Source organism: Myotis myotis, unplaced genomic scaffold (genome assembly GCF_014108235.1).
Source record: "Myotis myotis isolate mMyoMyo1 unplaced genomic scaffold, mMyoMyo1.p scaffold_m19_p_13, whole genome shotgun sequence".
Taxonomy (NCBI): Eukaryota; Metazoa; Chordata; class Mammalia; order Chiroptera; family Vespertilionidae; genus Myotis; species Myotis myotis.
In genome coordinates, this window is record NW_023416317.1 from 45,978,596 (window position 1) to 46,003,390 (window position 24,795).

General features: G+C 37.5%; 1 protein-coding gene across 11 annotated transcripts in view; it reads left to right on the forward strand.

Moving 5' to 3' along the window:
- Positions 1-24,795, forward strand: part of CNOT10 (CCR4-NOT transcription complex subunit 10) — a 52,119-nt gene that overhangs the window by 14,309 nt on the left and 13,015 nt on the right. For 6 of the 11 annotated variants that reach the window (XM_036332855.1, XM_036332859.1, XM_036332857.1 and 3 more), the window contains 11 exons: positions 914-1,075; positions 2,173-2,323; positions 4,932-5,074; positions 6,095-6,181; positions 6,761-6,844; positions 8,107-8,224; positions 10,884-11,033; positions 12,246-12,448; positions 15,844-15,965; positions 17,086-17,262; positions 18,200-18,280. In XM_036332855.1, the coding sequence (XP_036188748.1) occupies positions 914-1,075; positions 2,173-2,323; positions 4,932-5,074; positions 6,095-6,181; positions 6,761-6,844; positions 8,107-8,224; positions 10,884-11,033; positions 12,246-12,448; positions 15,844-15,965; positions 17,086-17,262; positions 18,200-18,280 (1,478 nt within the window). The remainder of the gene's footprint in view (positions 1-913; positions 1,076-2,172; positions 2,324-4,931; positions 5,075-6,094; positions 6,182-6,760; positions 6,845-8,106; positions 8,225-10,883; positions 11,034-12,245; positions 12,449-15,843; positions 15,966-17,085; positions 17,263-18,199; positions 18,281-24,795) is intronic. The other 5 variants (XM_036332856.1, XM_036332858.1, XM_036332861.1 and 2 more) reach the window with 3 other exon arrangements.

Consider the following 24,795-nt stretch of genomic DNA (forward strand, 5'->3'; position numbering starts at 1 on the left):
TAGAGGCCCCTCGTGCACTGGCAAGGTCCCTCAGCCTGGCCTGCAGATATTGGGCCAAAACCTGCTCTTTGACATCCCCCGAGGGGTCCTGGATTGCGAGTGGGTGGTTCTCAGGTGATGCACCCCGGAATCGGGCTTCCTCTTCTCTGGTTCCAGGTGCGTCACCCAAGAACCACAGCTGCCAAGTCACCGCAGCTTGGCAGCTCCTGCGTTGAGCGTTTGCCCCCTGGTGGTCATTGCATGTCATAGCTACCGGTCAGGCAGTCACTTAGGCTTTTATATATATAGATATGATTATAACATATATAGGTATAGTTTATATATATACTTATATGTATATGTGTTATAGAAATGATGCACATTTATCAGTGTTAGAGTTTGATTCTTAGGATATATATAGCCACCATTTCTGTTTCTTTTTTTTTTTTTTCAATTTTACTGAGATATGATTGACATATCACAGTTTGTTGGGGCGGGGGGGTTGTTTTTTTTATTAATCCTCACCTGAGGATATTTTTCCATTGATTTTTAGGGAGAGAGGAAGAGAGAGGGAAAGACAGAGAGAAACATTGATGTGAGAGAAACACATCAATTGGTTGCCTCCTGCACAAGTCCCAGCCAGGGCCCGGGCCAAGGAGGAGCCTGCAACCAAGCCTGCCCTTAACCAGAATCAAACCCAGGACACTTTGGCCTGCAGGCCGACGTTCTACCCACTGATCCAAACCAGCTAGAGCACACAGTTTCTTAATTGACATAAACATTGTTTTATCTAACAACTTTAGCATATTTTGGGGAATTATATCTTTTTAAAGAGTTTTAAAATAAAGATGAGTGGAATATATTTGGAAATGATCATATAGGTCTTAAAGCTGGTTTGTAGTTTTGTGAATGTGTGTTTTCATTTTTGTTTTAGGCTGGAAATTATGATGCCTGTCTTCAACACCTTGCCTGCCTACAAGATATAAACAAAGATGATTATAAAATAATTTTAAATACAGCGGTAGCTGAGTTTTTTAAAAGTAACCAAACAACAACAGATAGTTTGAGACAAACACTTAACCAGCTGAAGAATCAGGTAATATACACAAATGAATTTAGCTATTATGCTCTCTAAATTTTAGGATAAAAATAGTTAAGGAAAATTAATGTGACTTATTGTCTGATATTCATAGCACAATTTCTAATATATCTGTAACATTCATTGGTATTAATTTTACTTGTATAAAATTATTATTCCAGGAAATGAAAGTTATGTAATATGATTTTGTTTTCTATTGGGTTTTCTTACTTGAATAAAATAGATTTATATACCAAATTTGAATGTGCTTTGGGTAGACAGAGAGTCTAGCTTGAAAATGCAAAGTGGTGTAATTTTCTTTTGGTATCAGATGGTGACATTAGGGTTCTAGTAAAGCCCTTGGGAGTCTGTTTTCACTGCCATGTATGACAAAGTGTATTTTGTTAATTACTTCAAAAAAAATCTATCCTTTTTACTAAGGGAACAAAACCTGGACATCATAGGAAAATCAGAAAGTATACTTTCTAGTTATATGGCTTTGGGCAAGATAATTAAGCTTTTTGTGCTGGTTTCCTTATTTATAAGATGGAAATGGCAATATTATCTCTGTTCTCGAGGTATGGTGAGGATTAAATGAGGTGTTCTCTGTAAAAAGGTTCAATGTAGCAGGCCTGGCACATAGCTAAGTAGTTAGCTATTGTTTGTTCACATTTAAATTTTACTTTTGTTTTTACAAATGGAACCAAGTTTCTGTGTACATACTGTGTAACATGCTCATGGGAAAGGCCGTTTTGAGTTTGGCCCACTCCCCATGAGTCTACAAGGTGGAAATCCAACCCAGAAACCATGCTGGCAGTTCAGCATTAAAGATATACTAGTATCTTCACAGTGGCAAGAAGGAGAATCACCTTGCCTTGTGCGAGGTACTTAATATTAAGTCCCATCAAAACAGTTTACTAAACAGAATTTTATTATGAATGGGATACTTTTTAGTGTGAGAGTAATTGAAATCTAGAGATCCTGTTGAAAATGTGGGAAAATTCAGAGTAAGAAGCATTGGCCTGTGTTGCTGTTTATTCATGTAGATTTCTTTCACTTTTGTGCTTTATTTTCTGACTGTTGTTAGAGTATAATCCCTGTGGATTGTTTTATAGGTCCACTCAGCTGTTGAAGAAATGGATGGATTAGATGATGTTGAAAACAGCATGTTGTATTACAATCAAGCAGTCATTCTTTATCATTTGCGGCAGTATACAGAAGCCATATCAGTTGGTGAAAAACTTTATCAGTTTATAGAACCTTTTGGTATGTTATCTTTCAAGTCAGTAGTTTCCATATCTTCTCATACTTGCAAAGGTCTCTGGTGTTTGTACCCAGATAACCTAAATCGGAGAATTACATGTCAGTAAGAAAGGGAAAAAAGCTCTGTTCGGTTTTCTTAATGGTTAGAAAAGATAAAAAGTATATCACTTTCAGATGAATCCAGGTTTTCTTTTAGCACACTCCCAACCCAGTTTTTTAAGATAACTGTTAGAATTGCTGTTTCTAATATGAAAGAGTTGCTGATTCGAGGGGTTTTCTTTGGTTGTGTACCTGATCCTTTCTTACCTAAGTGGTGTATGAAGGAAGGCCTGTTTTGTAATGTTAGGGGACTGCATAGTAATTTATTTTGTCTACTGCCTAACTGAAGTAGAGTAGATAGTAGAGAACTGTGTTAGCTTTTTTTGTTATCTTAACTAGCTTACAATCACTGGCCTCAAGAGTAGGAACAAAGGGAAGGGCAAAGGGAAAAGAGAGAGCAAATAAAGCAGCAAAGCTGGACGCAGGAAATGGTTGTTAGAGAGGACCAATGGTTTCCTCTCACAAGCACATTTCAGTTGTGATTCACATTTCTGTCTTTTTCTCCATGGTTACTTTCTTTTAAATTCAAAACGGCAATGCAGATTCCTGCTTTATAAACACCCGGTTGCTGATGTGGTCCCCTCAGGACATGTGGTGGGGTGGGGTGGCTCCCCCGTGATGCTTTGGGGAGAGTTACAGAGCCCCCTTTTGCTGACAGCTGGTTGAACAGCTGCTTACTATGGCTCCAGGGAAGCATTTTCAGGGCGCTTCTCTTCTTTACCCCAATCCTGAGGGCGTGGTGGCTGGACACACTGCCCCCGAGAGACCTCAGTGGTGAAGCGTTGTGTAACGGGTGACTAGTCCTTTTCTTCTGAAAAGCTAGAAGTCAGAGTTATACTTCAAGGATGGCACGGATGTGGTTTTGCACACACACACACCACCCCCGCCCCCAAATAAAGCTGGTTTTTAGAATTTCCAGAACAGTTCCTGAAATCCTGTTAATCTGCTAGGGTTGAGCAGAATCTAGCAACCAGTTAGTACTCAAATGTATTTTTCTTCTTTGAAAATTATTATTTTTTTAACTTTACTACTTGGATTCCTCATTTAACATATATTTATTGAGCATATACTATGGGCCAGACACTGGGACCTAAAGATTGATGCAGTGAATGAAAGAAAAAAAGTCTTTACCCTTATTAAGCTTACATTCTAATGGGAGAGAGCGCTGCACAAGAAATATATTGTGAGATAGTTCAGTGCTGTGAAGAAAAGCTAAAATTGGGCATAGAATAGAGCTTGACTGGGGATATTGTTTTTCGAGAGGAACAGCTGGAATACCACTGTGACGAGCTGGGTGGGGGAAATGGTAGGAAATGAGCTCAGAAGTAGCCAGGGACAGAACAGGTAAAGTATTGTAACCTGGGTCGGGATTTATTGTTTAAGTTGGAGGGAAGCCCTTGGAGATGCCACCTTTGCGTATTAACTGCACTGATTTTAGTTTTAAATGGAAACCGCTCTGGCTACTATGTAAGAGCAAGAAGGGAATCAGGAAGACTTGCTAGGAGGCTGTTAAGGACTTCTGAAATTTTCTGTTCTTGATTATAGCAGCCTTCTTTTCATCCTTATTTTTCCTTTTATCTTCTCTTTGAAAGGAAAGGAAATAGTGTTATGTCATGCTGGGTCACCCTTCCTTTCTTCCTTGGTTTCTTCCTTTGATGTTCTTGTCTTGATATTTCCCTCTTGGCTGTTGACATTTTCTGATATACTCCAATCCACACCTTGGTTCTTTTGTGTCTGCAATCAAATTATTTCTTTTTCCCATCTCTGCACCTTGAAAGGAAATATATTTACCGGAGTCAAAGATCTTTTTAGAATTAGAAGGAACTTCAAGAGATAACCTGGTCCACCCCCCTGCCTTTAGGCAGGTAAAATGTTCTCCCCATTTTACAGGTCAGCCAGTTGAGGTCTAAAAATTAGTTCAATGACGTGTAAAGGCCACATAACTAGTAAGTAGCCAGGCAGGAATGGGAATTGAGATATCCTTCCACATAAAGTAAAATCGTCATCTCATGTGCTGGTGTCCAAAGGATGTTCAGTCACTAGACTTCCTGAAATGAGAGGTGGTGAGATGCCTATTGGGATGAAATGAGGGGACACAAGATGCCTAATTGCAAGTTGTTTCCACCATGGCTCTAGGTCATTGGTTCTCAACCTGGGGGTCGCGATCCCTTTGGGGGTCGAACAACCCTTTCACAGGGGTCTCCTAAGACCATCGGAAAACACATATATATATATATAATTACATATTGTTTTTGTGATTAATTACTATGCTTTAATTATGTTCAGTTTGTAACAATGAAATCGGGGGTCACCACAACATGAGGAACTGTATTAAAGGGTCGCGGCATTAGGAAGGTTGAGAACCACTGCTCTAGGTGATGAAATTCATTTAAGTAAAGGCTTAGGCCTTGCTCTTTAGAGCTTTGGAGGGGCGGAGGGAGGACTGAGATGTTTGCTTCACTTTGGATTGTAATCTTTCTTTTTGTTTTATTTTCCCGCTCCCCACCCCCAGAAGAAAAATTTGCCCAAGCAGTGTGTTTCCTACTTGTAGACCTGTATATATTAACTTACCAAGCTGAGAAAGCTTTGCATCTTCTTGCTGTCCTAGAAAAGATGATTTCACAGGGTAACAATAACAAAAATGGAAAGAACGAGGTGAGTATCCTAAAGTGATCAGACTGAAATTTAAATAATAATGAACATTTGTAGTTATTTATTATTTTAATAGCTTTACTGAAATACTATTTCACTGTACAGCATGATGACTAGTTAATACTATTGTATTTCATATATGAAAGTTGTTTAGAGTGTAGGTCTTAAACATGTATGTATAAGAGTTCAGTTAAATAATCTGAGCATTATTCATAAACTGTAGTAAACTATTCCCATATTCAATACTTGTAATAGTTGGTGAAGTATAATTCAGTTCAACAGATGCTTCTGTGCTCTGCTTGGTACTAAGGTGACAACAATGAAAACCTTGCAGTTCTGGATTTTCAAGGAACTCAGGTCTGTGGGAGGAAAATACTGAGCAAATCTGCTCAGGGACTGGGAGGATGGAGGTTAGGGAGTGTTTCAGAGAAGTTTGGATGTTTGACTTGGGCCTTTAAAGATGTAATAGTTTGACAAATCAGAAAAGGAAGGAAGGAAGAAGCAGGATAATCATCCTTGCAGAATAAACAGCACAAAAGGTGTGAGAAGGTGTGTTGGGGGAGTTGTAGTCATCTGAAATGGGAAGTCGTGCCTGAGAAATGTAATGGAGATCAGCAGCAGGGGAGATTGACCACTCGAATATGGGTCCTATTGTCGAAGGATTTTGAATACTGTACTAGGAATTTAGGGTATGAGGTTGGGAGTGTTTATGACAGAGGAAGTTTTTAAGAAGGGAATTACATGATCGTGTCTGGGTTTTAGAAAGCTAAGCTGAGTTTTGCCCAAGTAAGACCTATGCGTTTTAAACCTAGTCTATCATTGTGCGCCACAGCGAGCTTCTCATAGGTAGAGTTTCCTGTCACACACTCCACACTAGTAAACCTGAGTCTCTGGGACTGGGACCTAGGATTCTGAATTTTGAAACGTTCTCTAGGTGATTGAGATTCGCTCACTTGGAAATCTGTGATTTAAGTTGTGGTCAGAAATATTTCATTTTGATAAACTTTGTTCATCACCCTCTAGACTGGTAATAACACCAACAAAGACAGTTCTAACCATAAAGCTGAAAGTGGAGCTCTAATAGAAGCTGCAAAATCAAAGATACATCAGGTAATGTGACTTAAGAGAGGTTATACATCACATTTATTTACTTGTGGTTATGAATGATGAAGAATGTGATGGATCATTGAAGGCAGTAAATCATTTAAGACATGTATGTTTATTTATCTTCGAGGTATTGTAGTTTAGAAGCCATTTAATCCTTCTAAGTATACTTAAGGTGATAATGCAATATCATTTCTTTTATTTATTCAATAGAAGATTGAGAGAAAAAATGGTCTGGGAGTGTATTAGATGATGAAATCACATTCATTTAAAAATTCATTGTTAATTAGCCATGTGCAGATAAGAATTGGTAGGATTTTTGCTTGGAACTTAAGTATAAATTTTATTCTACCATGTTTCTAGTTTTTTATTTATTTATTTATTTTACCATGTTTCTAGTTTTTTAGAGTGTATTCCATTAATACAGTAAAAAGAGATTATTTAAGATAACTTTTAACTTGCAAGTAGCTGGCATACCCATGTTGTAAACAGATTGGGTTTCATTTCCTTAACGAGAAAGCAGAACTGCTTCACTATGTGTAAATACACCATAGTTCTTACATGCTAGCATTTTTCCTCTGACAGTATAAAGTAAGAGCGTATATCCAAATGAAGTCTCTGAAAGCGTGCAAAAGGGAGATCAAGTCCGTCATGAACACAGCTGGAAATGTAAGTTTCTTCTTGACTTTTTTTTTTTCAATTTTGTCTCTCATGTCCTGAAACTTTCTTATTTGTACAATTTGTTATTTGTCAGTTTTAAATAATTTATCTTAGTCTGTTATGGTATATTATACTACCAGATATAAACCCTGATAGTGAACTATGAAGTAATGATCATACTGTGTCTACTACAATTTAATGCAATATGTTTCTGCCTTAAAATTATCACAAGCATTTCTCCTTGGTATGTAGCCTTCAAACCACTATTTTAAATAGCTAACCAGTGTTCTGTGAGTTGTTTATCACAATTCATATAAACATTCTTTGTTATAAGACACTAGGATTTTTTTAGATTATACTGACAACATTAATTCAAGATTAACAGTCAAGTTGTAGCCCAAAACTGCCCCTTCCAAATGATCTTTGGCCTGACAATGCCTTCAGTTTGACTAGTGCTAGTATTTGAGATATAATTACTCCTTTCTTCCACCCCCTTTACCCCAGCCCCCCACTGAGAAATAATTATTAAGATGGTAGTGGGAAGGACAGAAGTGAAAAATCTTGAGGCTTTTAGGATATTAATTAAAAGTATAAAATCATGCCTGGCCACAGTTGCTCAGTGGTCGAGCATCGACCTATGAACCAGGAGGTCATGGTTCGATTCCCGGTCAGGGCACATGCCAGGGTTGCAGGCTCAGTCCCCAGTAGGGGGCATGCAGGAGGCAGCGGATCAGTTATTCTCTCTCATCACTGATGTTTCTATCTCTCCCTCCTCCTCCCTTCCTCTCTGAAATCAATTAAAAAATATTTTTTAAAAGAAGTATTAAATCATGACAAGATATGGTTTGTAGTAGGAATAGTTCAGGAAAATTGACCTTAGAAAATCCCAAGCAGGATTCAGATTAGCCACTGGGTCAGTACTCAAGTGATTTTTGAGAACATTTGTAGCCTAGACCTAAGAGGAGGGGAAAGGCCTACGTAGCCAGGCAGTCATTATGAATCCTTTTTTTGAGATTAAAAAATAAAAGCATGATCCTTGCCTTAAAGGATATCATAGTCATAGGGAAAGGCAAACAGAAAAATAAATCATTGTAATGTAAGAAACAGTTGTTACCCCTGAGACAGGGAACACGTGAGGGAGAGCCTCGTTTTGGTGACCATGACTTAACTGGCTCATTTATGCCCTTGAATGCAGGACACCACAACAGTGCGATTATGATCTCATTGAGCATCTAAAAACAAATTATAAGTAACTGATGTTTTCTTTACAGTCTGCGCCCTCTCTGTTTCTTAAAAGCAATTTTGAGTACTTAAGAGGCAATTACCGAAAAGCTGTGAAGCTATTAAATAGTTCAAACATTGCTGAACATCCAGGATTCTTGAAAACAGGTAAAAGAAAATGGTGAAATTTTTGTATTTTCTTCCTGGCTTTTCTACCCTTTGTTGTCCCCCCACCCCTCCAGTACCCATTTCTAATTATGCTAAATTTTAATTTTTGATGTTTTTGTTGTCATGGCTTCCCCTTAGGGGCCCATTAACACCCAATCACTGAAATGATCTCTCAGACTCTACGCAGATAATATGCTTTGAGAAAATTTTGCTTAGGATTGTCTTGGCACAGATTTCAGAATTGATATTGGCAATCTCTAAAATGGAGTTGGGAGCAGGGCATGTTGTTGACTAATCGACAGTTACCATCATTTAATAGGAAATATTTTTATATAATAGTTGTATATTTTATATGTTGATTTTTTTATAACTATTAATTTTTAAATTATTAATTTGCTTCCCTCATATAAACTTTATTTTTTTTGTTGCTGATAAAATATGCTTATTAGAGGAGATTTGGGAATAGAAGTTTTTAAAAATTGTTCTCAATACCACTACCCTGAAGCAACCTCACTTAAACATTTTTACCTTAGCATAGTTTTTCTTTTTAAAATACAGTCATTGCTTAATTTTAAAATAGTTCAAAAGCCAACATTTAGTTTTTAGTATTAAGCATTGACTATCCTGATTATTAATTTTGTCAATCTAGTCAGGCATTTTATATCATTGAGGAAAAGATGGACTATCAGTGAACTGTTTTAGAATGTTTGGGAAGCCATTTAGAAAAAGGAACTAAAGCTTGGATTGCTTCCATTACACCAAAATACAGTCCAGAGAGATGAAGGATTAAAATATGAAAATAAAATCACAAAAGCAACTTGGAGGAATATATTAATATTGTGATAGGGGAGCCTTGATTAAACATTACCCAAAATCTAAGAACCATAGCACTTGGGAAAGCTTACTAAATTTGACCACATAAAATATGAAACTTTTTATGATTAAAAACATAAACAATAAACACAGATACACTGGACCAAATCACAAGACAGATGACAAACTGGCAGTGGGGGAAATATTTGAAACAGATGTGACAGAAGGTTTCTAAACAGGTACCCAGTAGAAAAACATTTGTAACCAAATAAAAAAAGGGGTAAAAAACAGGAAGAGGCAGTGTTCCGGACAAGAAATACAAATGCCCAACTAGCATGAAAAGATAGGCGCTCAGGTTAGTGGAAATTTACAGTTTAACAAGCAAAAGCAGGATTTTATATATCCTGCTTTATGTATTTTTGCTATTCTTCATTTAACATATTTTCACTGTTTCCATATATACTTAATTCTTTCAGTTTCTACATAGTATTTTGTTATGTGGATGCAATACATATATATTAATTTACTAATAAATATTTTTTCCTTTTTTGCAATTTTTTTAATCTGTTGCCTATAATGATTTAAAATTACATCAGTGCCGAAACCGGTTTGGCTTAGTGGATAGAGCGTCGGCCTGCGGACTGAAGGGTCCCGGGTTCGATTCCGGTCAAGGGCATGTACCTGGGTTGCGGGCATATCCCCAGTGGGGGATGTGCAGGAGGCAGCTGATTGATGTTTCTCTCTCATCGATGTTTCTAACTCTCTATCTCTCTCCCTTCCTCTCTGTAAAAAATCAATCAAATATATTTTAAAAAAAAAATTTAAAAAATAAATAAAATAAAATTACATCAGTGCCGAAACCGGTTTGGCTCAGTGGATAGAGCGTCGGCCTGCAGACTGAAAGGTCCCGGGTTCAATTCTGGTTAAGGGCATGTACCTGGGTTGCGGGCACATCCCCAGTAGATGTGCAGGAGGCAGCTGATCGATGTTTCTCTCTCATCGATGTTTCTAACTCTCTATCCCTCTTCCTTCCTCTCTGTAAAAAAAAAAAAATCAATAAAATATATTTAATAAATAAATAAATAAATAAATAAATAAATAAAATTACATCAGAGCTCAGCTGGCCCGCTTGCAGGCTCAATCCCCAGTAGGGGGCGTGCAGGAGGCAGCCAGTCAATGATTCTCTCTGATCATTGATGTTTCTTTCTCTCTCTCTCTCTCTTCCTTTCTAAAATCAATAAAAATATATTTTTTTAAAAAGATAAAATTACATCATAAAAAAACATGAACAGGCTAATTAAATCATTATGCAGGGTTGGTTTATTGCCTTTAATAAATGACATTTTAAAAGGACAGGGAATCTGGTAATAGATTTATTTTGTATATTGTTAAAAAAAAAAAGAAAGAAAGAAAAATAAACATTTACGAGGAAAAGAAAAAAAAAAAAGGAAAAGGGAGTTTGCCCTGACCAGGTGGCTCAGTTGGTTGGAGCATCGTCTGTACACCAAAAGGTTCCTGGTCAGGGCATATACCTAGGTTGCAGGTTCAATCCCAGGTCAGGGTGTGTATGGGAGACAACTGATCGATGTTTCTCTCTCTCCCTCTTCTCTCTCTACATACCAATAAAAACATATCCTTAGGTGAGGATTTAAAAAAAAAAAAAGAGGAAAGGGAGCTTACAAAGTTTTCAGATGTTTCCTAAATTTCAAATACCTTATAAACAGTTCTATAGGGACTATGTGGAATTGCATATAGAATTAACTCACGTTAGATAAGCCCAATTCTTGTCTGATGTACATCAACAGTAAAATTTGTCTGTGGACAAACTTATTTGTGTTTTTCTCAGGTGAATGCTTGCGATGTATGTTCTGGAATAATCTTGGTTGCATCCATTTTGCCATGAGCAAGCACAATTTGGGAATTTTCTACTTTAAAAAAGCTCTACAGGAGAATGACAATGTCTGTGCACAGCTCAGTGCAGGCAGCACTGATCCAGGTATGCCCTTTGCTGGGGGACAGTTTATATTTTACTACTTGAGGAAAGTCTGAGTTCAGAGAGCAAGCATCTGGTCAAAATGCATGCCGTGTGCATTTACAGTTATCACTGACCCTGCCCAACAAGTTTGACTGTGGGGATTTTTAGTAGATATTTGAATAGCAAGGAGTTAAGAGTAATTATCAAAGACATTTTAATTCCCTTTTTTTCATAGATTTGAAAATCAGTAATCCCATATGGTAATGTTAAAAAACATAGTAATTTTTGACGATTTCTTGATTGTGCCAAACTAATGTTATAACTTATTTTCAGGGTTTCACATGTGGTACTGTTGGCAGCACCTGGCAATCTTTAAGCAATTCCTGAAATTTATTCCTTTAATATTCATATTATATAGGTTCTTGATTTGAAATGCTTAAAATCAAGCAATCGTTTAGCTTTGAATTTAAAAAACTATTTAATTGCCAAACCGGTTTGGCTTAGTGGATAGAGCGTCGGACTGCGGACTCAAGGGTCCCAGGTTCGATTCCGGTCAAGGGCATGTACCTTGGTTGCAGGCACATCCTCACATGGGGGGCGTGCAGGAAGCAGCTGATCGGTGTTTCTCTCTCACCAATGTTTCTAACTCTCTATCCCTCTCCCTTCTTCTCTGTAAAAAATCAATAAAATATATTTTTTAAAAAAAACTAATTTATGAAAAATGTATTCAAAATCATTAATAGTCTTATTTTATTATTGATGGTGAAACTCTGAGTGAGTGAATGATAGTTATCATAGGTATAGCACATTAACTTTCATTTCCACAGTAAAATTCTGTAACACCATAACATTAACTGAATACTTCTGGTTAATAAAAAGTACATGACAATAATTAACCAAACTTAAAAAAGAGTGGAATCTTTTTACAGACTCTAAAATGTGTAAGATTCAAAGGCGTGAGAGTGGGTCCTCTCTCTTCTCTTTGCCTTCCTGGAATATGTGTGGCCTGGGTTGCTTCTCACTTGTTGGCAACACAGACGACGGAAATGATTCTGGCAAATACTTGTGGGTTGGGGGCTGGAGGTTGTCATTGATGAGAGCTATTAAACTTCACACTGGGGTTAGTGGTATTGAACAAAGTAGTGTTTAAGTACTTAGTGGAATGAATGTTTTCCATTAAGTAACTGCTATTTTAAATCTAATGATTGATTCCCACCTAATGTTTATCATTAGGCAAAAAATTTTCAGGACGACCCATGTGTACATTGCTGACCAACAAGAGGTATGAGTTGCTGTATAACTGTGGAATTCAGCTTCTTCACATCGGAAGACCTCTTGCTGCCTTCGAGTGCCTGATCGAAGCTGTTCAGGTGTATCACGCCAATCCCCGCCTCTGGCTGCGGCTGGCTGAATGCTGCATCGCTGCCAATAAGGGGGTGAGTGCTGCCTGGGTACCTTTCGGAACCCTCACTCTCCACCCATCCCCCCCACCCCCACCCCACACACACACTGTTACATGGAAAGCAAAAAATACTTGGAAATCTACCAGACCTCATCCCCTTTTTAACTCTCAGGGAATTTATAGAGTCTTCTGTTCTTTAATAGCTGGACAAAAAATTTTAGGTTCCAAAAGTCATTTGTTAACATTCTGGTTCTTGGAAAGTATGGCAACAGGTATCAGCACTCACATTACAGAGTTGAAGCCAACAAGGTCATACCTGTTGGAACAGTGGTCAGCTAGCTGCTGGGCAGGGGCCATGTCATCTGTGGGTGTGAGGATGCTGTGTGTACCAGGCGATTAGAGAAGGCCTGGTGATAACCTAGTGAGTGTGGAGAGGACTGCATTACACTGCATTCCCTTCAGTGCCCGGGGCTTTACTTTTATTTATTTTTTTAAAATATATCAGTATTTTTGTTGATTTCAGAGAGAAAGGGAGAAGGAGAGAGAGGTAGAAAAACATCCATGATGAGAGAGAATCATCGATCGGTCGTCTTCTGCACGCTCCACACTGGGGATTGAGCCCACAACCTGGGCACGTGCCCCAACCGGGAATCAAACCATGACCTCCTGGTTCATAGGTTGACGCTCAACCACTGAGCCACACCAGCTGGGCCCGAGGCTTTACTTTGATTCAGTAATTGGTTCAGAGATCACAATTACCAGGCTGTTTCCCTCTGACACACATTTATCCACAGTGTCTAAGAGAAATAGGCCAGTTAACGTCGGTGTCCATGCCTAGGTTATCTCCACAAGGCACTGAGTGGAAGCCTTTGTATCTCAAGTGAGGAGTGGTCAGTGGGAGTGGGGGAAGACAGGCTGTATCAGAATTACCAGATGTCTGTATCACCATTTCCGAACCACCCCCCACCCTTGCTGTGCTCTTGGGGGCGGTGGGTTGGAGGGGGTGGCATGGAACGCTGCCTGGCAGGCCTGCCAAAGGTGGTAGAAGGTATTTGGGCTCTCCTCCTCCTAGACAGCACTTCCTGAAAACATCTGCAAGTTTGTGTCATTGATTTATTCCATCTTACTTTTCCTTCTACATGACTGTTTGCTTATTGGATAATTGTTAAAATTAACTGACAATTCTAGGCAGAATTTATACTTTTTTAAAATAAAAGGCTCTCTAGAAATTGCTATTTTATTTCATCCATTTATGAGTGTAGGCCATTCTCTTGTAGTTCAGTTAATGGGAACCAGGGCATTACGTCTTCCTGGGAGTAGAGACACATATTAAGGTTTAATATTTTCTTTTCAAATTACATATTTTTAGAAATAGTATTTTTAAAACTGTCTTCGTTCTGTGGATTGCAAACCCTCCCCCCTTTTATCTAGAAAGTTTAAAAATTTGTAATTTTTAAAAAATGGTCAAGATGACTTGGTTGCCATAACTTGGTAGATACCAGAACACTCTGGTATCTGTGCTACCAGATTACACTCTGGTATTAGTCTATGCTAATAATAGGAAATGAATAATTATCTCTTTGTGTTTCTCCTCTTAAAAATGACCTGAAGTGGCCTAAAATGATAGTAAAAACAAGCCAGAATGTTTTCATAATCAGAAAGCAAAATCCCAATAGGAGCAACAAGAAACTCCAAGTGAGATTCTGTAAATTTTCTTTCACTTGGTCAGGACAGGGGACGCTGAAGAAGGCAATTTGTAGTCTCAGAAACAAATTTATATTTTAATAAAATGAACCAACTTAATTGTTAAATTGGTGATACTAAGGAGATCATTTGGTCCTGTTTACCTGATGTATGTTGGTTGCTTCAGACCTTTTGGCACAAGCAGGACTGATGTTTAGGTGGGTAGTGTTATAATATGTGAGAAAATATCTGCTAAATAGAAAGTATAAGACTCAGTTGTAGGAAGAGTATTTAACCAATGTAAGATAAGGCATTTTAAAAGAACATAAAATATACCATTTACTTTTCTGAAAATGTACCATTTATTTTTCTGAGTTCTAAAACTCAAGATTTGTGAGTGCTATTACTGCGAAGACATTATAAAATAATCAATATTTTAATTATGTATAATTTTTTTAAAAATGCTGGGAATAGTTGGGGCTGAAGCCTTTATTATTTTTTTTTAAAATATATTTTTATTGCCTGGCCAGTGGGGCTCAGTGGTTGAGCATTGACCTATGAACCAGGAGGTCACAGTTCAGTTCCCAGTCAGGACACATGCCCAGATTGCAGGCTTGCTCCCCAGTGTGGGGCGTGCAGGAAGCAGCCAATTAATTATTCTCTCTCATCATTGATGTTTCTATCTCTCTCTCCCTCTCCCTTCATTTTAAAAGACTTAAGTATTTAAACTATGTATATATATTTTTAAATATATATTTTATTGATTTTTTACAGAGAGGAAGGGAGAGAGATAGAGAGTTAGAAACATCGATGAGAGAGAAACATCGATCAGCTGCCTCCTGCACATCTCCTACTGGGGATATGCCCGCAACCCAGGTACATGCCCTTGACCGGAATCGAACCTGGGACCTTTCAGTCTGCAGGCCGACGCTCTATCCACTGAGCCAAACCGGTTTTGGCTAAACTATGTATATTTTTACATGTGCCCATGTAAGTCTTAATATAGGTAGCTTATTAAAGTTCATATGTTGTTGACAAATTAATTAATACTTTCACTTTAAGAAGGAAAAAACATCAGGTTCCATTCCTGTCAAGGGCATATGCTCAGGTTGCAGGCTTGATCCCCAGTAGGGGGCGTGCATGAGGCAGCCGATCAATGAATCTCTCTCATCATTGATGTTTTTATCTTTCTCTCCCCTCTCCCTTCCTCTCTGAAATCAATAAAAATATATTTTTAAAGGGGGTAGGGGGTAGGGAGGCAGTGGGGGGATAAGGATACATATGTAATACCTTAATCAATAAAGAAAGAAAGAAAGGAAAAAAGGGGGGGGGGGCGAATCTGTGTTTTAGGAAGTGGAGCTGCCTCCCTTTTCTTCTTCACTGTGTTTCTGTGACTCCCTTTTTCTTTACTCTAATGTCAAAGTGTCCGTAATATGCAGCATAGTGCCTGGGGGGATAGAATGTCCTAAATAAATTGTTCTAAATACATGCTTAAGTCATACTTAAATTGCCTTTGTTCCTTAGAACTACCTCAAACCTCATATTAATGAAGCATAGCATATGTCACACAGACTGTCAGCCCCATGTACTCTCCTTCAATACTGAACGTATTTCCTGTATCACCAAAAACTCCACATTGATGCATCTTAATAACTTTCTTAGAGTAACTGGAAAGGTAGTGGATCATTTTTCATACCCTGTTTTACAGCTCCATTAAATTAATGAGAAATTATTTGTATTTTATAGACTTCTGAACAAGAAACTAAAGGTCTTCCCAGTAAAAAAGGAATTGTACAGTCTATTGTTGGTCAAGGCTATCATCGTAAGATCGTTCTGGCCTCACAGTCCATACAGAACACAGTGTATAAGTAAGTATTTGCAAAGAGAAAGTTCCTCCTATTATTTCATAGGAGGAACCACCTTGTAACTAAGTTTTATGACTATTTCAAAATAGGTGCATAGTGAATGTTACCTGACATGTGACTTTGGTTTGTTACATTCCTGGGAGCTGAAATTATTGATGGCTTAAGAAGCCCTGTCTAGTCAGTGCCATTATTCAGAATGTCCAGAAGAGGGCATCTCAATGTTTCCTTTTTATAGTGTCATTGTTAACTTTTAGGTAATTTTCTCATAGTCCCTAAAGCGAATTCTTTGTATTAGGAGGAAAAAGTACTAATACATAAAACATCCAAAGCAATATAAATCCGTCACATGTAAAAAAGTCTTTAGTTAAATATGAACGTCTTTATCTTGTATAAGGATTCCAATTTAGAGTTGTTACTATTTCTAAAGTAGTAGGCTTTTTAAAAAAAAACTTCGTGCTTTTTCCCCCCCAACATAAAATTTGTTCACTACCATTTCAAAGTTTTCCCAAAGTTTTAGAATAGTATCTGGCACACAATATTTTGGTATTAATTTATTTCAACTACGATGCAGATTTTTTTTTAAGGACTTGATATAGCACATCACTTTCCTACAATTTCAAAATTGTTACTAATTTTCACATTTATATATTTCCTAATAAGCCTATTTAGTTTCGGTTTAGTTTGATATCAAAGCAAATAAAGTTATATAAAATCTCAACAAAATTATAAGACAAATAATGCTGCTTTTGTAAAACTTAATAAAGGCATTTTTCAAAGTTAAAAATCAACCAAAACAAGGCTCAAATGTGGAAATCTTCCTTCCCTTGTTTCCAATTCTCATTATACCTATCTTGGCCCTCATTACAATTTTTCTTGTTGATAACTCCTCTAATCCATTAACAATAATGGGTATAATGTATATACTTGCAATCTATATACTTGTTGCACCTTGTATTTACAATTTGAGCTTTAAGCATTCTCTTATAACTGCTTATATTAAAATTTCTACCTGTCACAGGGCAAAGTTTTCATTTACAATTATATTGGTTTTATTTCTGATAATGGAAAAATGCTATTTATTTTTATGTTATTTACGTAGCTAATTTGATTTTGTCCTTTTAAGTGATGGACAGTCTTCAGCCATTCCTGTAGCCAGTATGGAGTTTGCAGCCATTTGTCTCAGAAATGCCTTGTTGCTGTTACCTGAAGAACAGCAGGATCTGAAGCAGGAAAATGGGTCTAAAAACAGTAATCAATTAGGTGGGAACACTGAGAGCAGCGAAAGCAGCGAAACTTGCAGGTATTCTAATCCCTTTGACTCTCCTTGGCAGAATCCCTTCAGGACTTTATTAGTAAGCAAGCCTCTGTGTGCTGCAGGTGAATCCCTGAAATCTTCACCCCGAATTTCCAAAGTTCTCCATTTTGAATAATAAGGAAGGAAAGTATAAATGTTTGTTTGTATTTTTTTTTTTACTTTTGATAAAATAAATACTCTGGCCACTGTGGCTTAGTTGGTTGGGCATTGTCCCGTGCCCCGGAAGGTTGTAATTCCATTCCCAGGCAGCACATGCCCAGGTTGCGGTTCCATCCCGAGGGGCCTACAGGAGGCAGGTGATGGATGTTCCCCTCTCGCATAGATGTTTCTCTTTCTCCTTATCCCTTTCTCTCTAAAAATTAATGAAATATTTTTAAATAAATAAAATAAATACTTAAATCCTAAAATTGTACCAATCTATAGAAATTGGGAAAGCTTATTTAGTAATAAACAAACACCATTTTATACAGAGAGTGTTCTTTTTTACACATGGCACCTTTAAACTCAAGTCTCCTATCCCAGCATTTTTTCTTAATGATAATAGAAATATGTGTTTAATATAGAAAATCTGGGGGGAAAAATTGTGGGTTTTTTTTTTTCTCTCCATGAAGGGGTTATGTTTTACCATAGTTGATAAAAGGTCATCAGAAGAATGAGAAATGTGTGAAAACCTTGAAGTGGGTTTTTTTGTATGATGGAGATAATGTTTTGAATTAGAGGTTTTTAAAGCAGTATTGTGTGCTGGGGGAAAGAAACTAATAAACAGTATAGCTTTAACACATCAATGATACCAACTTATAAGCAGATTTCATTGTTTTGCCTCTTTTGTACTTTCATTACAAAAAAATGCATGGGAAACAAAATTTTACATTTAATTTTTTATTTATTGCTCTTCATAATTAAGAGTCCTTCTTTATTTTAGCAGTAAAAGTCATGAAGGAGATAAATTCATTCCAGCTCCACCTTCTTCTCCATTAAGAAAACAGGAATTAGAAAACTTAAAGTGAGTATCCAAACAAAATCAGTATTGCATTTACTGAAATGAGCACATTGTTACTGTTTTTTTAAAAATATATATTTTATTGATTTTTTTACAGAGAGGAAGGGAGAGAGATAGTTAGAAACATCAATGAGAGAGAAACATCGATCAGCTGCCTCCTGCACATCTCCTACTGGGGATGTACCGCAACCCAGGTACATGCCCTTGACCGGAATCGAACCTGGGACTTTTCAGTCCACAGGCCGACGCTCTATCCACTGAGCCAAACCGGTGAGGGCAAGCACATTGTTTTTAATCTCTCTTATTCTTTTTAAGATTATGAATTACAGTGATTGAATGTCAGATGTTAAGCTAACCTCTAGTCTCGTGACAAACACTATTAATCAGAATATATTGCCCTTTTTGTAAATTGTTGGATTTAATTTGTTAATATTTTGTTAGGAATATTTGCTTCTGTGTTCACAAGGAAGATTGGTTCACGCTTTTTTGTAATGTCTTTGGTCAGGTTTTGGTGTCATGGTTATGCTGAACATATAAATGAATTGGGAAGTGTTTGCTGAAAGAGTGTATGTACGATAAATACTTCTTCTCAGATGTTTGCTAGAATTCACCAGTGGAACCATCTGGCCTAGGTTTTTCTCTGTGGTGAATTTTTTATAATGAATTCAGATTCTTCAATAGAAGAATTTTATTCACATTTTCTATTTCTGTATCAGTTTGGGTAGGTTATGTATTTGTCAATTCCAGCATATGTATATATGGTGGGGTTTTTATACTAGTAATTGCATAGTGTCCATACTTCTCTATACCTTACTTTTCCCATTTGACTTTATGTGTATCTTATTGTTTGATACTAGTACAGATCTCTGTTTCATTCTTTCTAATGGGTGCATAACGTTGCATTATATGGTATCACAGTTTATTTAACATTCCTTTATATTTGGCTACTTATAATGTTTCAGCCTTTGCTATTATAAATAGTGCTTCAGTGAATATCATTTTACACAATCTATAGGGGACTTCTTAAAGAAGAAGGTATTTGAAACCATTTTGAAACTTGATTTAATGTCTACAGATTTATTTGAATGAATACTCATTTTAGGGTTCTTAATTTTTGCATGCAGCTTAAGAAGTATATTATCCCATAATAGTTGAACAGCTGCAGAACGGTATAAATTAACTTTATATTCTGAAAATGGCATTAAAGAAAAGGGTATGTGCAGGGTGGCCTACTTCTCAAAGGGCTTTGTACTTCTCATGGCATAATTCTTTGCTTTCCATGTCTTACCTAGCAGGAGGATTGGTGATTTTCAGGGAAAATTAAAATTACTTCCCTATTTTTGTGGAAAGGGGTGAAGGATTCCCATAGGGAGTTTCATCGTCATAAAGTGAGGCGAAGATGGGTTCGGTTTATATTAACCTTTCTTTCTTACGGAGCAGATGGGAGAAAGGAAATGGGACAAGATGGAAGGAGCCTTAGGGTAAATTTATAAAAAGGACTGCTATGCAAGACAGTAGTCATGGTAATGTGGAGACAAATGGTGCAGGGAAAGAGTCGTGAAAGATCAGTGTCGTAATTTTTAAGGCTATAAAAGCTCACAATGCAGTTGGGTATGATCAAGTGCAGTTCTGTGGCAGGAGCCAGCTGTCTTCTATGGAGGGAAGGAGCACACTGGCTCTGTGAGGATCGTGAATTCTTAGAGATTTCATCTATTTCTGTCCTGAATTCTTATATGTGATTGGAAATGTGTGTGACTCGTGAATAGTTTAGTTTTTATGGACTATTATATTTGACCCCTTTGTGCTCTATAATACCCAAGACACCAATGCAAAACCTCATTTCCTGTTTCCAGCATAACTAATAAGCAGTAAATTATCATGACTGTTCTGATGACCACTTCTTATGGTATGGATTCACAGCGTTTTGAGTATTTTCCTTTTTTTTTGTTTGTTTGTTTTGTTTTGTTGTTTTTCATTTGTACATAAAGGAAGATGGCTCCAAAAAGTACTCATTCTAACCAGGTTACAAGTATGCTTTCAGAAGGCATATGACACCTGAATTAGTTGAGAGATTCCATACTATAAAATCAAGGTAGGTTTCAGAAAAGTAGTTTCACAATTAAAACAGAAATTTGCCCCCAAATCAGGGAAATGTCTGCGAAATTAAATAGTTTAATTGTGAGGCTCAGATGAACTTAGAGGTACTGATATAATGGATCAAGAAAGGTGTGTGTGTGCATCAGTTTCATTCAGTTAGGAAAACGCATAGTTCAGCTCTGAATTAAACAAATGCTCTGATTTTAAGTTTTTAAAATAAAAGATGGCCGAAACCGCTTTGGCTCAGTGGATAGAGCGTCGGCCTGCGGACTGAAGGGTCCCGGGTTCGATTCCGGTCAAGGGCATGTACCAGGGTTGCGGGCATATCCCCAGTGGGGGATGTGCAGGAGGCAGCTGATCGATGTTTCTCTCTCATCGATGTTTCTAACTCTCTATCTCTCTCCCTTCCTCTCTGTAAAAAATCAATAAAAAATATATATATTAAAATAAAAGATGATTCTATTTCTAGGTATTTAGACAAGAGAAATGAAAACTTGTCCACACAAGAATGTTATAGCAGCTTTACTCATCATAATACAAAAACTAGAAAATAACCCAGCTATCCATTCATAAGAGAATGGATAACTAAATGTGTGATTTATTCTATCTATTGGAGTACTCTCAGCTATATAAAAAAAGGACGAAATCACTGATGCCCAAGTTAACATGATTTGAATCTCAAATATTTGTGGGGTTTTTTTTACTTAGTATAAGGTACATATTATATAGTTCCATTTGTACCATTAATATGATGGACAAAACTATACAAAATAATTTATATTGATAGAAATTAGAACAGTGGTTGGGAAATTAACTAGAAGGAATCATTCTGGGATAACAGAAACGTTCTGTATGCTAATATATATGTGTGTATGTGTATATTCAACCTCATCAAGCCGTACACTTAAAATGGTGTATTTTTTAAAATAAATTTTTATTGATTTCAGAGAAGGAGGGAGTGGGAGATAGAAACATCAGTGATGAGAGAGAATCATTGATTGGTTGCCTTCTGTACGCCCCCTACTGAGAATTAAGCCCACAACCTAGGCATGTGCCCTTGACTGGAATCAAACTCGGGACCCTTCAGTCCGCAGGCCGACACACTCTATCCATTGAGCCAAACCAGCTAGGGCAAAAATGGTGTACTTTAATGTATGTAAATTATACCTCACTTAAAAAATTTTAAGGTTTTTAGAAAATTAATATAATTCTAAAATATATTCTTTCAGGAAATACAATTTAACCAATAAAAAGTCAATTTCCTTTACACATCATTTATGAAGTGCCATGACATGGAAAACTTGGTTTCTTAACCAAAAAAAAAAAATTCCTCTACTTGTATTTAACATATTTCTTAGATTCCAAGGCTACAGTATTCAGTACAGATCCACTCATCACATGTGGCTATTGACCACATGAAATGTGGCTGTTAACAAGGTGTGCTGTTTAAATAGGTGATACCCAGATTTCAGAATTTATTATCTCAGTAATTCTGGTATTGATTGTATATTGGGTTAATTAAAATATATACAATTAATTAAAATTTGCCTGTTTCTTTCTATTTTTTAAAAATGTGCTGACTAGAAATTTTTGCCCTAACCGGTTTGGCTCAGTGGATAGAGCGTCAGCCTGCGGACTGAAGGGTCCCAGGTTCGATTCCGGTCAAGGGCATGTACCTTGGTTGCGGGCACATCCCCAGTAAGGAGTGTGCAGGAGGCAGCTGATCAATGTTTCTCTCTCATTGATGTTTCTAACTCTCAATCCTTCTCCCTTCCTCTCTGTAAAAATTAATAAAATATATATTTAAAAAAAATGTGCTGACTAGAAATTTTAAAATTACACTTATGGCTCCAGTTGTATTTCTACTGAGCAGTGCTGCTTCAAGGTTTTTGAGCTGGGTTTGAAGTGTTTGTATTGTTGATATATGGTTTCTATAAATGTATAATATTGTTGCTATGTCAGTTTTCTCACATGCCACAAATTTTAGCTGAATATCTCTTCAGAAATATTTTTGTCTTTAAAAGGCCTAGGGTCCAAATGAATCCTAGAATGTAGAAGGTTGCACAGTTTTGATATATGGGCCATATGTTTTGGTTTAATTATTAATGCTGCCACATGCATTTGGAGATGATTTTCTTTTTTTTTTTTTTTTTTTTTTAAATATATTTTATTGATTTTTTACAGAGAGGAAGGGAGAGAGACAGAGAATTAGAAACATTGATGAGAGAGAAACATCGATCAGCTGCCTCCTGCACATCTCCCACTGGGGATATGCCCGCAACCCAGGTACATGCCCTTGACCGGAATCGAACCTGGGACCCTTCAGTCCACAGGCCGACGCTCTATCCACTGAGCCAAACCGGTTTCGGCTGGAGATGATTTTCTTATGCACTTATTGATTATATAACAAGGGTATACTTTTAAGATTTTCTTTTTTAAAAAATATTAAATCTTATTAGCATAACCAGTGGACACAGACACTGGGGTGGTGGGGGCTTGTCCTGGAGGGTGGGAGTGGCTGGGGAGGGGTTGATGGGGGAAAAAAGGAGACATATGTAATACTTTAAACAATAAAAATATATGTATATATTAAGTCAATTAAATCAATTTATTTTTATTGATTTCAGAGAGGAAGGGAGAGGGAGAGTGAGAGAGAGAGATAAAAACAACAATGATGAGAGAGAATCATCGATCAGCTGTCTCCTGCATATCCCCTACTGGGGATTGAGCCCACAACCTGGCATGTGCCCTGACTAGGAATCGAACCATGACCTCCTGATTCATAGTTCAATACCCAACCACTGAGCCATGCTGGTTGGGCAAGATTTTCTTTTTTTAAAAGAGTCAACCATTTATTGACTGTCAACTGATATATATTTAAAAGTTTTATTGAGATACTAGGGGCCCAGTGCACGAATTTGTGCACCTTGAAAGGAACTGTGGGCTACAAGGTTGCAGTAGGCACAGGGGCAGTCTTGGCCCATCCTGCGCGCCCCAGCCCAGCCCCTCTCGCCACAGCCCCCAGTCCCCTGTCTGCATGCAGCCCCACTCCCGCCCGCCACCGCCACTCCCATCACCACCACTCCCATGTGCTGATGGCGCCAGCCCCACTCGCACCTGCCAACAGCACAGAGTGATAGGGGCCGGCGCCAGCAGCGGGTACAAGTGGCGGCTGTTGCCTCAATCGCCCCTCAGGAGCAGGGGGAGGTGGAGAAGCCCTCAGGGGCAAGCAGCAGCTCCATTGGTGGCAGTGCGTGCAAGCGGGGCCAGTGCCGGCAGCAGGCACAGCGCCAGGTGGGACCGCAGCACATGGTAGCAAAGAATTTTCAGTAACCACCAGAGTCTCACCCCGATGACAGTGAAGGGCACCCCACCTTGGTCTGGCGCCCCCACTCACCTGCTCCACCATCCTGCCGCGGCCAATGCCTGCCATGTTTCGCACACACCTCCTGGTGGTCAGCACACATCATAGCAACTGGTTGTTCAGTTGTTCCAGTTGTTTCCGTCTATTTGCATATTAGCCTTTTATTATATAGGATAATTCACACCATATAACTAATCCATTTAAAGTGTGCAATCTATGGGTTTTAGTGTATTCACAGGTATGTGCAGCCATCACCACAGTAAATTTTAGAACATTTTCATCACCTCAAAAATAAACCCTGTACCTTTTAGCTATCACCTTTTGCCCCAGTCCTCAGTCCCATTAATCTACTTTCCTATAGGTTTTTCCTTTTTAGATTTTATGTGAATGGAATCATATAATATATGGGCTTTTATGACTGGCTTCTTTCACTTAGGATAATGTTTTCAAGGTTCATCCAAGTTATAGCATGTATCGTATTTTATTCCTTTTTATTGCCAAATATATTCATTATATAAACATACCATATTTTGTTTATTATTTCATTCATTGATGGACATTTGGATTGTTTCCATCTTTAGGTTATTATGAACAATGCTGTTATAAACACTTGTGTACATGTTTTTGGGTAGACATGTTGTTATTTTTCTTAGGTGTATACCTAGAAGTAGAATTGCTGGGTCATAGTGATAATTCTGTTTAATCATTTGAGGAACTGCCAGACTTCTTAAAAGTGGCTGCACCAGCCCTATTTAAGGGCTCCAGTTTTTTCATATCCTCACCAGTACTTGATAATACATTGTAGAAAGTGTAGATATATTTATCTAATCCTTCTTCCACTAGGAATTTGAGTTACGATGGAGAGTAAATAAAGCAATTTCATTGGCCCAAAAAAAAAAAAAAAAAAAAGAAAGTGTGAAGTAGTATCTCCTTATTTGATTTGCATTTCCTTGAAGACTAATTATGTGTAGCACCTTTTTGTGTGTGCATTGGGCATTTGTATATCTTCCTTAGAGAAATGTTTATTCAGATTTTTTGCCTATTTTTCACTTGGGTT